At 36.0% G+C, this 16,189-nt stretch overlaps 1 protein-coding gene and 1 pseudogene across 1 annotated transcript; one reads left to right on the top strand and one right to left on the bottom strand.

Annotated features, from left to right (window-relative positions):
• Positions 1 to 5,086: 5,086 nt before the first annotated feature.
• LOC120195029 lies at positions 5,087 to 7,898 on the bottom strand. Its single transcript, XM_039197169.1, has 5 exons — positions 7,550 to 7,898; positions 6,847 to 7,432; positions 5,956 to 6,434; positions 5,612 to 5,854; positions 5,087 to 5,517 (listed from the first exon to the last, which is right to left on the bottom strand). The coding sequence occupies exons 1-5, from the start codon at positions 7,896 to 7,898 to the stop codon at positions 5,087 to 5,089; spliced, it is 2,088 nt and encodes a 695-aa protein (XP_039053100.1).
• Positions 7,899 to 8,096: 198 nt separating this feature from the next.
• On the top strand, positions 8,097 to 10,853 carry LOC120194998 (annotated as a pseudogene).
• Positions 10,854 to 16,189: the final 5,336 nt, after the last annotated feature.

A 16,189-nucleotide genomic window follows, 5' to 3' on the forward strand; every position in this document is an offset into this window, starting at 1 on the left:
AATTTTCATCTTTAAGGAGTGCATGGCATTTTATATAATTATAATAATCATTGCATGATTTCTTTACAACGGGCAGTCACGGATCCAAATATTTTTTTTTGGGACACACACAATGGCATAACTAAAGAGGGACTAGTGGAGGCTATGCCCCCAAATTTAAGAATTATAATTTAGATATTTAAAAAAAAATCAAAATTTTATTTAGCCCCTCAAAAATCTTTAAAAGTTCATATTAAACTTTAAATTTTTTTAATGTTCTTAATTAAATACCCTCCCATAAATTTTAAAAATTCTTATTAAGTCTATCAAAATTTCAAAAATTCTAGTTAGACCCTAATTTTTTGGGGGGAAAATGTAAACTAAAAACCTTCAAAATTTTTAAAAATTTCAATTTCAATCTTCGATTTTTTTTTTGAAGTTTTAAATTGGCTCCCGAAACTCTATGACCAAGTTCCTCCACTGTACACACATTAATTATTGAAATTTTTCGTACGGGTGGGCACAAATAAAATTTCAAGGTGAGCACCAATAGTAGAATGGACAACTAATTTAAATAAATTTGGATTTCAGGATGGGTAAGTGTCCACCCTACACATGCTTTAAATCCTCCATTGACGACGAGCACTAATATATATGCCTACTCTCTTATTTTATAGTATTTAAGAATTGATATTATGTAATGCCCCGAAACCCATGTCAATAGTTTGGGTCAACCTGAGACCCATTTTAGAGTCCAAAAGATGTATTAAAATGGTTTGGACCAAGTTTAATGGGAATTGCGCTGAGTTGGCCCAAGAGGCTTATGTAAGGTGGTGAAAATTACTAGGGTTGAAAGTGTAAGGACCTAAAGTGTAGTTTACCAATTTGCCGAAGATAAAAATTCCCCCTCATTTTATATTAGATCCACGTTAGCCAAAGCCCTGAAATCTTACAAATACGCTTCTTCTTCTTCCTTCTAGCATTTTTCATTTCTCTTCTTCTTCCATCTCAAATCTGTCTTGTTTTCTAAGCATTTCATTTCCTTTTGGTTAAACCAAAGTAAGATTTTGAATCACCATTCTTCAAGCTTTAATTTAAGCCTTATTTTGTAAGTTTTTACTATAGTTTCAAAAATGGTTTTTTGGGAGGCTCAATAGAAATCTTTGATTCCAAGTTTCTTTGATAGCTTTAATTCACTTAGAATTTCCTTTTCTTAACATTGAATAGTGAAAGAGGTAGGAGAAACTTCAAAAGCCAAAGGAAAAGAGACAACTCCATTAGAGTGATTGAGGCTTTGTATTTAGCCAAGAAAGTAAGGTATCCCCACTTGCAACTCTCTTATACTTATTGTGGGTCATTAAGTAAATAGTAGTTGCTTGAAAGTTAGATAAAGCATGATAATATGATTTCCATAGTGATTTTTGTATTTTAGTGTTATTAGCATGTTATAGAGCCTTATTTTTTATTCCTATGATCACATAAAACTTTAATAATAATTGGGAAACCTCAATGTAGGAAATTAGGGACTTTGAGAGTATGTTGGAGAGTTTTCTCAGGTGAAAAAGTAAAATCTGCATCATAGGTTTTGAAATCCCTGTGCTGGTTTCGAAACCCCTTCTCCAGAATGACATTCTGCCAAAGAGGTTTCGAAACTCCCCCTTAGATCGAAAACCTTGCCCAAAATTTCATAAATGGCCCATAACGTTGCCCGGGAGACCCTAGACCCATAGTATGACCATAAATGGGATTGAATAGGTGTAAAACTCTAAAATAAGTAATAGAGAAGGTGTTTAAAGTTGGGTTGCAATGGATGAAATAGTTATAAGGGTATCGATACTGCAGAGTAGGTATCTATACTATAAGGCCATTATCGATACTACAAAGTAGATATCTATACTGTAAGGCCAGTATCGATACCAAAGGTATGTTTTAGGATTTTAAGCAAGGAGAATTATAGAGGTAAGTGAGGATTTCCCACGAATTCTATAATTACTACAAAATAAAACTACAAGTGAGAACAATAATAAAATGTAAATCAATCGTAAAAATAAAATAAAATAGGGACAAATAAGACTAGCCTTGTTTGATGCTCGAGGAAATGATTCAGACACCCGAGTTTCTTTAGTTTAGGGTGTCGAAAGTATAGATGCAGTCCAGATATATCCTTAGGTAGGGCGCAAGGACCTTAAAATTGACTAGCTAGGGCGCAAGGTCCAACACTCGCAAGGGGTGGGCTAGTCAAGGGTGTGGTGTTTTATACAGAGTTTCTAAGGGCCACATCCTCGGTAGACTAGAGGGGTATGTGAGCTTCGAGATGCAGAAATCCCTCAGTCGCACCATAATGTCTATCATAGCGTAGAGAGTGAGTATTGTTGAAATTTAGATAGTTTCATTGTACACTTTTATTCAGTTATTTGAGCACGTTATAAATGATCTCTGTCAGTATAATTTAGTTGTTAGCGTGACATCGGGCTAGTTATCTCTGCGTTTGGAATTTATTTCCTTACGCATATTAGGTGAAGAACCGGAAGGGTGTCTGTTGACCAACAATGATCCAGACCTGATCCAGAGCAGAGTACGTCTCGAGTCCTTTAAAGGGCATGTATATTCAAATTTCATGTTTTGTATACTCGAGTCATTACTTTTTTTAAAAAAAGATGGTATGTATATTTTTTTCTAATTATTTTGTGGGAGCTCCAAAGCATAAATTGTTTGTATAAACGTTGTTATTTATTTTATTATGAATGTCTACCAGTAAATATTTTTTATGGAAGCATGTTAAAGAAAAATTTAGTTAGTCATTTCGGTGATTCCTTGTGGAATTCTTATCGGTCGACTGTGTATCGTACTAGTATAAGGTGTTACATATTATATTATAGTTTGACTGAGTTTATCTTAAAAGAAAGAAAAGCCAAGTCACGCTATTCACAAATACATTAAATTATGAAGGCTTAATATGTATGTTAGCATCTCTGTTATACGAGTGAAATTTTTCATAAAATAAACAAATAAGATTCAAAGAATTGGTTTCTGTAGTGATAGCCAACTCCGCCGCTATTTTTTTCTGAGTTCAAAGGTTGAAACTTTAAGAAAATACGCCGCTATTCACAAACCCATGTGAGTGATGATGTGGCAAGATCAGAAGGGGTGGAAGGTTGTAACGGAGAGCAGCAGCGGGGACCATGATTTTTTTTATAAGTAAAAATTTTATTATCCAAAATAGTAAAGTTTTGCTACAATCCAATCAACCAAACAGCAAAAGAACACTATGCACAACTATACAAAAACAGTGATTGGAAGAACTATAAACCCCAAGCATTACAAAGGATTAGATTAGTACTATCAAGTCTATTGAAGTTTTTCCCCCCTAAGACTAAACCGAACATCATCAATGATTTCAGTAAGTAAAATTTCAGCATGTCTTGATCGTTTCTGGAAGATACGCTGATTTCTTTCTTGCCAAACAGTATAAATAAAAGAAGACCAAGCAATTTTTAGAATGAATGGAGAAGAGACTTTCCTTTCCATGAATTGATTGATGTAGTAACCTGTTCCTCCCAAGTCAAGTTCGTAGGATTCATTCCATTCAGATTCAAGATAGAATTCCATAAGCAAGCTGCTAGAGCACACTCAGAAAATAAGTGGTTTTTTGTCTCTTGAAAACTGTTACAGATTACACAAGCAGAATTAGTGTTAATTCCCATTCGTTGTAAGCGGTCTCTAGTTGGTAATCTGTCTTGTAAAGCCATCCACACAATTAACGATTGTTTTGGAATATGCATTTGAAACCAGATGAGCTTATGCCATGTTACTTTCTGTCCTTTAGGTCTGATTTCATTCCAAATATCTTTAAGCCGAAAAGTGTTGTAAATAAATGGAACTGCATCAGCCCTCATTTTTAAGATACGTTTGGTGCTCCAGCTAACATTTAAAGCAAGTTCAAACTGCCAAAAATCAGTATCCTTGATGACATAGTTCTTGAGCCAAGCAACCCAAAGGGATCCATTACCAGCAAGGATTTTCTGAATGAGATGGATGATACAAGCTCTATTCCAGCTTTTGATATTTTTCATCCCTAGACCACTTTCAGATTTTGAGAGGCAAATTCTTTCCCAACTCACTCGAGCTCCAGCAGCAGATTGGTCTGCACCTTTCCAAAAAAATTGGGAGCATAATTGTTCCACCTTCTTTAAAATAGAGGCAGGCAAAATCAGTTGTCTGCGCCAATAATTGCTCACGCTGAAGAGGACAGACCGAATCAATTCCAGTCTGCCAACATAACTAAGATTCCGTGATGACCAGTGAAGGAGTCTTTGCTTGATTTTTCCAAGAAGAGCTTCACAATCTTTTTCATTAAGTTTACGCGTGACCAGAGGAATACCAAGGTATCTAACTGGAAGGCTGCCTACTTTGAAATTTGTTAAAAATTTTATTTCCTCGATGGATCTTGGTGATAGACCTGCAGCAAATAACTCACATTTGGATGAGTTTATTTTAAGACCAGAAATGTCGTGGAACTGCTGTAGTACACTAATAACACCACTAGCAGATTCAATGTTACCCTTGCAGAAAATCAGTAAATCATCTGCAAAGGATAGGTGCGTAAGCCCTGTTTTCTTGCATTTAGGGTGATAACCAAACAATCCCTTGGAAGCAGCCAGATTGAGCAGTTTGGATAGGATATTAATAGCAAGAACAATCAGGTATGGAGAAAGAGGATCCCTTTGCCTCAAGCCTCGAGCCCCTTTAAAGTAACCAATTAAAGTACCATTGAACGATATGGAGAACCTAGCTTGGGTGTAGCATATCTCAGCCCATTCAATGAATTTTTTAGGGAGATTAAGGGCTTTGAGAATGGCATAAATAAAACCCCAATGAATGGAATCAAACGCTTTATGAAGGTCAATTTTCATAGTACACCTAGGGAGATGGTCTTTCTACCATAACCTTTTACCATTTCCTGAGCAATGAGCGTATTATCAACAATGTCTCTGCCCCGGATAAAAGATGTCTGGTTTAAAGAAATGATCTCAGGAAGAACATCAATCAATCTTGTAACCAGGATTTTTGAAATGGCTTTATAAAAAACAGAACAACAGGATATGGGTCAAAAGTCTTTAACAGAACATGGATTTGGTACTTTAGGAGCAAGGACAATAACAGTAGAATTGAATGCTGGAAGCAAAAAATCATTGGAGAAGAAGTGCTTGACAGCTGCAGTGAAATCCTTACCCACAATAGTCCATGCTGCTTTGAAGAAGAGATGAGTAAATACGTCTGGACCCGGGGCTTTATCGTTTCCTTGGTTGAAGATGGCATTTTGGATTTCTACTCCAGTAACTTCTTTGACGAGACTTGAAGAAGCTTTAGAGGGAAGATTGAAATTCAGAAGAGTTTTGAGAAGATTAGGATCAATTTCTTTAACCGAGGAATCAACAGTTCCAATAAGATTAGAATAGAAATTGATCACTTCTTTAGCCATTGTGTCAAAGGTTTCAAGTCTATTTCCACTTTCATCCACAAGAACTCTAATTGTATCTCTTTTTTAAGGCTACCATGGAATGAAAGAATTTTGTATTTTTGTCGCCCTCTTTAATCCACTTTGATTTTGCTTTTTGCCTTAAGAACATACTTTCTGCTTGTTCCAAATTCTTCAGCTCATCTTGAATAGAAAGCTCCTTTTCAATGATATCCTCTCCTTTAAGAGTGAGAAGTTGTTGTTGTTCCAAAGCAGTACATTGAGATTTAACCCGATCCGAAATGTTACTGAAATTTTCTTTATTAAATCTCTTTAGGCACACTTTTAATCTTTTTAATTTGGAGAACAGGATCGTCATAGGATCTCCATGAGCTCTTTGATTCCAAGATTGCCTGACTTCATTTAGAAAACTATGATGTAATGTCCAAAATTTAAAAAACTTGAATGGCTTTGGTCTATTAATAGGTCCTCTTTAAAAAGCCAAGCAATAGCCATACAGTGGTCAGAGACTCCTGGGGCTAAAAATTCCACAAAGGAATGGTGAAAAGCAGTAGCCCAACTAGAATTAATCATGACTCTATCGAACTTTCTCGCCAGGAAAAGATCTTTTTGTTTATTACTCCAAGTATACTTAGGACCAAAGAAAGGATGGTCACTAATTTCCAGCTCACGAGTGAACTCTTGAAACTCTTTCATATCCGAAGTAATATATTGACCAAACAAATCATGATCAGAACTTTCCATCGAATGCAGAAAAGTATTAAAGTCACCCCTCAGAATCCAAGGATCATAATTAACTGAAATTTCAACTTCTTTAATCTTCTTCCATAAGAGTCTTCTAGCAATCCCATCATTTTTACCATAGATAGCAGAAATGAACACTGGACAACCAAGAAAATATCCTTTAATGGTGATACTTTGATCAAAGGTTTGAATAATAGAGAAATTTAATCCTTTCCTCCACATCACCAATATCCTACCATTGATAGCATGTTCATAATTAGTCCAGACAGTCCAATTCAAAAATTGTGTGCTTAAAATAACTTCTGATTTTTCAGCTTTGACTCTTGTTTCCAATAGACATAGTACATCAACTTTGTTATGATTTGCACGCTGGACTACTTTATTCTGTTTAATAGGACTATTAAGTCCTCTTATGTTCCAAAAGCTAATAATCATTGGGATGTAGATCCCGAGAGCCCTCTTTGATTTGCAACCGATGTGCACTTAGTTTTGTTGAGAATTTCCTTTTTTTTTTATTTTAGCTCAGCAACTCCCTTTGCAGCAGCTCTAGGTTTCCTTGGCAGACTTTCCATGTTAATGAGAGTCTCATCAACGAAATTAAGCACATCAAATCGATTCTTCGAGCCTGTTAGAGATGACTTTGCCTTATCATTAATAGGTATGCCTCTTTCTTTTTAGGGATTGAATGCTGTACTGGATGATCCACCACAACAGTGTCAACGGGAAGAGATCTTTCAGTCCCAGGGTTAGCAATAATAGTTTTAACTGGGACAACTTCCTTTAAAACTGTTGGAGTAGCAGAATCTTCAAAACCACCATTATCATTAATTTTCCCCATATCATCATTTTTTACTTCCTCATCTATAGAATTTGCTTGCACTGTATTCGGAGTATTACATACTATTTCCAAACTTGCTTCAACTCCTTCCACAGTCTTATTTGGAAGGCTCTCTCCTTTCTTGACCCAAATTTGAGATACAACAGTAGCTTCATTAGTTTTCTTAGGACAACCTTTATCCTTATGCCCAAATACCTTACGGTTCTTACAAGAATTAGGAAGCCAAGGCACTTCAACTTGTATAGAAGTAGATTGCCCATCTTTTAAAATGACTTCAATGTATTTTGGTATATTATCATTAACCCCAACTTCAATACACACTTTGACAAACTCAAGCCTAGTCTTAATAACAGGTTTGGAGTCCATAGAGATAGGGACTCCAATGGCAGAGGCTATATAACTTAATCCAACTCGAGAAAATAGTTATAAAGAAACATTATACAGATTGACCCAAATTGGAATAGTAGACAAGTTGAAGCTAAGGCATTTCATGTTTGGTTCCCATTTACGAAGAATAAGAGGCTTATTATGCACATGCCATGGACCATTTTCAAGTAACCAATCACGGGCAGATTCAGAATTGAAAGAAAAAATAAACAGGTTGTTGCCAGCGGAACTAACCTGTATCTGTGAACCCTTCAAAGCTTTTCCCCAAATGTTGTTGACGATTCTGTGCAACGAGGCAAAGGAAGGTGCAACTCCAAGAAACTGGCCCACGAGAGACAATTTCCATTCGGAAATTCCATCTTCGATCACCTCCAAAGGCGGAAGAACAGTCGGGCTTCCATCGCTAGTTTTTGGGGGAAAATAATCTAGGTTTTGATTTTCAGAACTGCTAAACAATTTTTTCCAATCCATCATCGAAGGCAGGAAATAGTATGAAAAGAAGACAGAGGAGAGACTTTAGAGACTGTAATCGGAACCCAAAGCAGATTTTGAAAGGTGTATCATTTTGAAAGGTCGGTGAAGGTTAAGAGTCATGGCCGCTAGCTACATAACACTCGGAAACACACACACTCGTAGTTTATACTTGTTTATATTTATATTTTCTGCTGTCTCTGGCTCTGCTTGTTCAACTTAGAAACTCTACTAGAGAAAGAAAGTTGGATGGATAGTATCTAATTAGAGTCTGATTGATTGTTGACAGCAAGAGACACAGAGATCTAATGGAGTATGAGAGAATTGACAAACCTCAGGTAAGCCTTTTTCCTTTTGTTCTTTTTTGAGTTTTGGTATATTAATAATGGCTTTTAAGCGGTGAATGGTTTTTTCCCCTTTTAATCTGATATAGGTTTTAAACAAAGTTGTAAAATTTAAAGGTTTTTGCTCATATTTTCATACTTCAGAGTGGAATTTCACCAAGTAAATTAAGGATGAAGCTGATCATTATCATCGAAAGAAGGATGGATCAAATAGCAATACTTCGAGGACATCTCCTTCTAGGATTAGTGATGCTGAGTTTGTCAACAGTCTAATAGCCTCGGACAATGAAGATTTGGATGAGGAGGGTTTGTTTCTTTTTCTCCCTTTCTCTCATTATCATTACTCATATATTGACGAGGAAGGACATCTCTCCAAGTATGGTTCTGTTTGTTTCTGATGAATTCAGCCAAGTGTTTTGTAAAAGTTGAATGCTGATTTTAGAACATATTTGATTGATACACAGTTCCCAGCTTAGATGTTGCACCAGTTAAAGTGTCCAGTGAGATGGTTTTGGATTCCAACCTGAATGATCAAATTTCTAGCCAAGCAAAGGGATCTCTGGCAGAGGAGAGTGTCCAAGTGAGCCGTGCTAAGTTACAGCAATGCCCAAAGAGTGATAATGGTAATTCCAGCGCCATTCATCCAATGAGAACGCTTGAAGATGAAAACCTTGATTATGATAGTAATGCAAGTTCATCAAGTTTTGAGTTTCATAAAGGGGAGAGAGCAGCAGTACACAATTGCCTGCCGAGGTCGTACTCGAGACCTATGTAATCTAAGTGGAATGATGCTGGGAAATGGATAATGAACAGGCAAAACGTGCAAGCTACTTGTTCTAAGAAGAATGCAATTCACAACCAAGTTAATCGATATCCTCTTACCCATATAGTGAGAGTTGCTCCTGAGTCTGTGAATTATGATCAGTGGCTGTCTGCTAAAGCCGTAGCAGAGACTCACGCTCTGCACTTACCAATTGACAATTTCTCTTTTATTCCTTCTGGAGCTCATCATACCTCAGCACAATCATGTGGAGGTTATGTATTCAGTTTTCTCGGAGTAAGGATTGTAAGGAAGTGGTTCACAGGGATTTATCTCCTACAAGAAGTTCTGAAGAAGATACAACTGGTAAATTTGCATAAAAAGCTTTTCTTATAGTTTATGAATGAAAATATATGAACCCGTAGATTGTATGTAGCGATGTACTGTGCATTCAGTTTGATTATCATGTGAGCACCACAATGAGCACTTGCATTATAATATGATTAAGAACATTGAAATGAGTCTTGAGACTATCATGTAGGGAGTATAAATAAGGGATCAGCTCCTTCGTATCCGGATCATTTTTCCATTTTGCATTGTGGATATATTGATGATAGTTATTTTTTTGATATCTATTCTTTTATCTCTAACTTAAGATTCGGCCTTGCAGTTATTCTTGCTGTACAATCAGTTTGTATGAGACATGGGAACAGAAATGACCCCTGTTGCAAGTCAAGAGCCTTCTAGGAGTGCTACACCTGTAGGGGCAACAACAACACTCCGTAGCCCAACATCTTCGATCCCATCTACTCCTCGTGGAGGGGCACCGACATCGACGCCTTTAGACCATAATGTAGATGATGAGTCACATTGTCTTGAAAATGGCAGGAAAGCATTGTCTGAGAAAGAAACCAAGCTCGAGACAAGAAGAGAGATAGTAGCCCTTGGTGTCCAACTTGGAAACATGAGTGTTGCTGCTTGGGAAAGCAAGGACGAGAAGGAATACAATACCTCTTCAGGAGATATCACTCCTATGGAGGAGCTTGAGCGGATTCAATATGGAAAACAAGCAGCAGTATGGGAGGAAGTTAAAAAGTTTAAGCAGATAGCAAGGTTCTGATATGTGCTTTGCAAATTTAATGCTTGTTAAACAATTCCCCATCAGTTTATTTGTTCTGAATGCTGATATCAATTTCTCAGGCATAAGCGTGAAGAAATCAAAATTCAAGCATGGGAGAGTCAGCAGAGAGCAAAACTAGAAGCCGAAATGCGAAGAATAGAGGTATCTGAAATCCCATCTTTCAACAAATAGTCAAAATTTATTCTTATTGAAAACATTTAAAGATTACTGATCTTAATGCAAACTGATAGTAATAAAGCTCAATTATAGAGGATCATTTATTTGGTCATATGCTGAGCAACAAGTATCGATAGTAACTGTACAAGTCTTCTACTTTTCAGGCCAAAGTAGAGTAAATGAGAAGCCAAGCTCAAGCAAAGATTGTGAAGAAGATTGCTATGGCCGGGAAAAGATCTGAAGAAAAACTAGCTGCAGCCGAAGCTAGAAAGGATCGAGATGTGGAAAGAACTGCTGCTCAAGCAGAATACATTCGACAAACCGGAAGAATGCCATCATCGCCGTACATGTGTTTTGCTTGGTTGTCATATTATTATAGTAAACAATCCATAAAAGCAAAAATTTCTCGCAGTTGAACCAAAGTAGCACGCACCTCTTATAACCTTGTTTTGAGCAGTGTTAGTGAAGATGGAGTGTTGTATTTACAGAATGACATTAGGGTTTTTTTGTGTGTGTGTGTGTGTTGATTACATGGAAATATGAAATGAATAGCGCAATTGGTGCAACTAATGTCCATTCCAATAGCAATTGATGAAATCATGCATATATTTATCTTACACAAAGGAAGAATCAGCCTCTGAATTGCCAATGACTTGAAACCGGTTAAGTCAGCAAAATATTGGTGCTAAAGAGACTAGTCATGGTTGCCTGTATTCTTGAAGACTTGGGCTTCACTCTGGTATCAGATAGACCAGAACCATGTCAACCAATCTTTGCATACTGTAAAGTATGTACTGTTCAATAGCAGTTGTTGGAGTGTAGCACAATAATTTGGACTTTTGGACGAATCCATGTGGCTTGAAAATTTCGTTGGTGAAGGGTTATGAACCATAGGTTCATAGTAGTAATGCATGTACATCAGCAATTGTCTAGTTTGGCATCTGCTTCAGTGAACATACTGAGCTTGTTCAAGTCTCTTTTCCCACTTTAGTGCTGCATGTAAAGGGTTAAAGCTATACATCAATATCTGGTTGATCTTTTATACCATTTTCAGTAGTCTTTTGAGGGTTTCAAGTTTCCGTGTTCAACTAGTTCAAGCCAAGCAGAGAAATTCTGTTTCACACCATTAGAAACCGGAACCAGACCCATAGCCAAGCAATTTTCACTTTCATGGCCTTGGTTCGTACCAAGCATAAACTTTTAGTATCAGTAGTTTTGTACAAGAAATTGGATGACTTGTTTTTTTTTTTTAATTTTAATGGTTCCGTGCATTTCTTTTCATGAATGCTGCTGAAAGTAATCAAAGGGTGAAAACTGAAAAAAGTTAGATTCATTCAGACAACCGGAAATGCAAAAGCAGAAAAGAGCAGTAAAACAAAACATCAAAAGAGGAGCCTGCAGAATTATTCTCATGTCCGTGTTAATGTTATGATCGTGTTGAAGATACTATATATTTTCATGTAGCTAATAATTCATGTCATCTGTATATGACTTAGTCCAGTAGGGAAACAGACTACGTACGGACAACGATATGAAACACAAGATTTCTTCTTGTCAACATCTTCAATCTTCCCCACATTCATGGAGATATAATGAAAGAACAAGTAACTGTCCTTCAAAACACTGACAAAGTTCATGTCCATCACCAATATTGCCAAATCTCTCTCACCTAAATGAAATCTTCCAGTACTTTACCAACAACAAAATGAGTACGCACCGAGCTGCCAACGACACTCATTTTCACGCGCTCTAAAACGAGTTGGAACGTGCCTTTTTTACCGGCAAAAGTGCCCAGATAATGATTCAGTGATTGTTTAATTCCCAAAAAATTCCAGTTTACTTATTATTTCTCGAAATGGGGTGAAATGTACAGTGCTTCAAGTGGTTCTTCGGATATCTCGGCGTCTTTAGGGTTAATTTTTTCCATGCTTGATTTCTCGGCGTCTTTGGGGTTAATATTTTCCATGACGCTAGGGGAATGCTCGGCGTCTTCAAGCAATTCATATTGACTGTGGGATCTCTCGGCGTCTTCTGTTGCATGTGGGAGATCACAGGGTGAGCAGAGAAAGCTGCTGTTGCATGTGCCAGGGGTGAGCAGCTGCATGTGGGGGCCTGGACGTGAATCGTGCGTGCATGCTACAAGGATTCATGCGTTTCTAGGGGAATCTCTGCTTTTCTAACAAAATTTTCCATGCCAAGGTGGATCTCTCGGCGTCTTCCGTGCATGAATGCTCAGGGATTGCTTGGCGTCTTCACCTGTCGTCTGGCGGGTATCTCTGCATGACTCTCTGCATGCATGCAGAGTTGCTTTGAACGTGTAAAGCACTTGAATACAATAATAGTGGGATTGCTCGACGTCTTTAGTTAATAGGGTTACAAGGGCGTTCGATTTCCCGGCGTCTTCAGCTATGCATGGAGAATATTTGGTTGCAGGTGGCCGTGAAATCTCGGCGTCTTCTTCTTCCTCCGAGATTCGTTCTGCATGCGTCTGTATGCTTTGGGGCCGAAGCGTGAGATTCTCCTGAAGCGTGAGATTTGTTGCATGCTTTGAGACCAATAATGTGTCTGCACCGATCATACCAATAATAAATTTGCTCGAAGTCTTCAATTGCAGGGATGCTATTATAAAAAAACGTCAATAATTGGTGCACCGACTTGTTATAAAATAGGGGTGGGTATTGTATTTCATTGCATGCAGTTGGTTTTAACTTACAGAAGCAAGTGAGGTAATTTTGTTTTTGCATTAGATTCAATTGGAGCTGCTGCTTGAAGTGATATTGGAGATTTTTGTTGGTTCAGTAATTTTTCGAGCTTTGGTTTAACGTCGTTCAAAAACACGTAAGTTCTTTCTCGTTTCCCGTGCGAACTCTGTTTTTTTTTTTTCGTGTTGAAAGAATGCTCATATATGTTAGGAGAATGATACATTTAAATTTTGTTCATGAGACCATAGTAATGTAATTTAGAGTACTAATGTTAATTTAAAATTAGAAAATGTAAGTTTGATGATTAGGTATACAAAAATTTAAGTTTGAGTATTATTGTTAATTTAAATTTTCGTGTAATTTTTAGTTGTATTTTTATATAATAATTATTAGAATTTTTATTTTGATTTAGTGGGGAAAAAATTCTCATTATGTAATCCTGACATTTTTACCGTAATAATAATGTATTTAAGTATTATTTTTATAAAACAATTGTTAACATAATTTATATTTATTATTTATAGTTTTGTAAATAATTAATTTTCATTACATTATTAATGTAATTTATTCTGAATATCTATATTTTTACGTGTAGAGAAAATGAGCAACAAATTTTTCACGATTGTCCATTACAATGGACATATGATGGAAAATGAGGTCGGAGTTATTTTTCAGTCTGAAACACCTATAAATATGATGTTTAAAAGGGATATCACATTTGCAGAGATCAAGGAGAGGATAGAAAGAAAAATACGTGCTAAAGTTGATGGTTTGAGGTACAGATTTATGGTATGTCCCAATCCGGTCAGGTATGCTGCAGTACCACTTGAAGAAGACGATGATATTATAACTATGGTTGAATTACATGACTCAAAAAATATTCCAATTATTGAGTTATTTGTTGAGTTGTGTAATATATCTAATGTGCCTGGGTCATCAATAAATGCGGTTGGAACTTCATCTCAAATGGGTTTCGAGAGTCATTTCGATAACCCAACATATAGGTCGATGAACAGCTTTGCGGCAATGTTGGAAAGTGCAAATGAAGTTGGTGGAACATCTGGAGCCGCAGAGTATGATGCTGAAAATCGCTGGGAAGAAATACTTGAAGATTCCAGTGAAGATGAAGAAACTGAGGAACCTCTTTTGGCTGAGGATGATGCCATATTCCATGGTGATGAAGTTGATATCAATATTGATGAATATTCGACAACGTATCAACCTACCCCTCATATGCAGGAGATTGATTATGAAGCAATGAGGGCACCTGAATTCCCGGAGATGCCACATTTAACTTCAGGCTACATGATTGAATCGTCCGATAACTCTGGTGAATTAGCAGTTGGGAAGCAATACAGAGGAAAAAAAGAAGCTACACTAGCAATTAAAGAGTATTGCATAAGAGGCCATGTAGATTGCAAGATTGCAGAGTCCAACCAGAAAACTTTGTACGCGAAGTGTGTTAAATATGGGCCCGAGTGTAAATGGTTGATCAGAGTGTCCAAAATGCAGAGGCAAGATGCTTGGGTCATCACAAGGTACAATGGTCCATACACATGTTTGCAAAACTCTATCGAACAAGACCACCGACTACTGGACTCCGATGTAATTTGTCAATATGTGAAGGTTTTGGTTGAACAAAATCCAAGGATCCATTTCTCGGTGTTAGCTACATCTATTCGAGACCAGTTCGGATACAATGTAAAATACAAACCCGTTTGGCATGCGAAGGAGAAGGCAAGGAGGTTGATATATGGCGATTGGGATACATCATACAATGAGTTACCTGATTTGTTACGAGCTATGAAACAATTCATACCTGGAACCATCGTGAAGTCTCAGACCATGCCTGCATACGACCGAGAAGGTCAACTTGTTCAAGGGAAGAAAATATTCCATAGACTCTTTTGGGCATTTCTTGCATAGAAGGTTTTCCATTTTGCAAACGTATGGTCCAAATAGATGGTACGTGGTTATACGGTCAATACATACATATATTATTGATAGTAGTTGTGCAGGATGGTCAACGAAATATATTCCCAATTGCATTCGCCATCGTTGAAGGAGAGACGACAGAGGCTTGGGACTTCTTTCTCAATAATCTACGTAAGTATGTCGTCTGAGAAGAAGGAGTTTCCTTGATATCCGATCGAGGAACTGGCCTTTTGGCAGCAATTGAACGACCGGGAAGTCGTTGGACACCTCTGCACGCATATCCCGCATATTGTATCCGTCATATTGGTAAGAATTGTATTGAGAAGTTTCATAACGGCCGTATTCGTAGGGAGATAGTCAGCATGGGTAAGTTTTATTTTCAGCATTTGTACTCATTTATGTATTTGTTTATAAATTGACTTTAACACAATATCTATTTTGAAACAGGATATGAACTACGCCAACCAAATTTTGACAAGAGATTGGAGGATTTGAAGGCCATAGATGAGCGCGTTTGGAAATGGAGCATTTGTACTAATAATGATTTGAATTTTAATGATTAGTAATAATGATTTAATGATTTATGTAATCATATGATTTATTAATAATGATTTAATGATTTAATGATTTGATACTAATAATTTAATAATAATTTGATAATAATGATTATTAATAATGATTTGAATTTTAATGATTTAATAATAATGATTTAATGATTTATGTAATCATATGATTTATTAATAATGATTTAATGATTTAAGTGTAATCATATGATTTATTAATAATGATTCGATGATTTAATGATTTGATACTAATAATTTAATAATGATTTGATAATAATGATTATTAATAATGATTTGAATTTTAATGATTTAATAATAATATTTAATGATTTATGTAATTATATGATTTATTAATAATGATTTAATGATTTAAGTGTAATCATATAATTTATTAATAATAATTCAATGATTTAATGATTTGATACTAATAATTTAATAATGATTTGATAATAATAATTATTAATAATGATTTGAATTTTAATGATTAGTAATAATGATTTAATGATTTATGTAATCATATGATTTATTAATAATGATTTAATGATTTAATGATTTGATACTACTAATTTAATAATGATTTGATAACAATGATTTATAATAAATTTGTAGATTATATGATTTATAATAAATTCGTAGATTATATTATATTCGATTCATTTAAACAATTAATCTATTAATTTAAAAAAATAA

This window comes from Hibiscus syriacus, unplaced genomic scaffold, assembly GCF_006381635.1.
Source record: "Hibiscus syriacus cultivar Baekdansim isolate YM2019G1 unplaced genomic scaffold, ASM638163v2 tig00117005_pilon, whole genome shotgun sequence".
NCBI lineage: Eukaryota > Viridiplantae > Streptophyta > Magnoliopsida > Malvales > Malvaceae > Hibiscus > Hibiscus syriacus.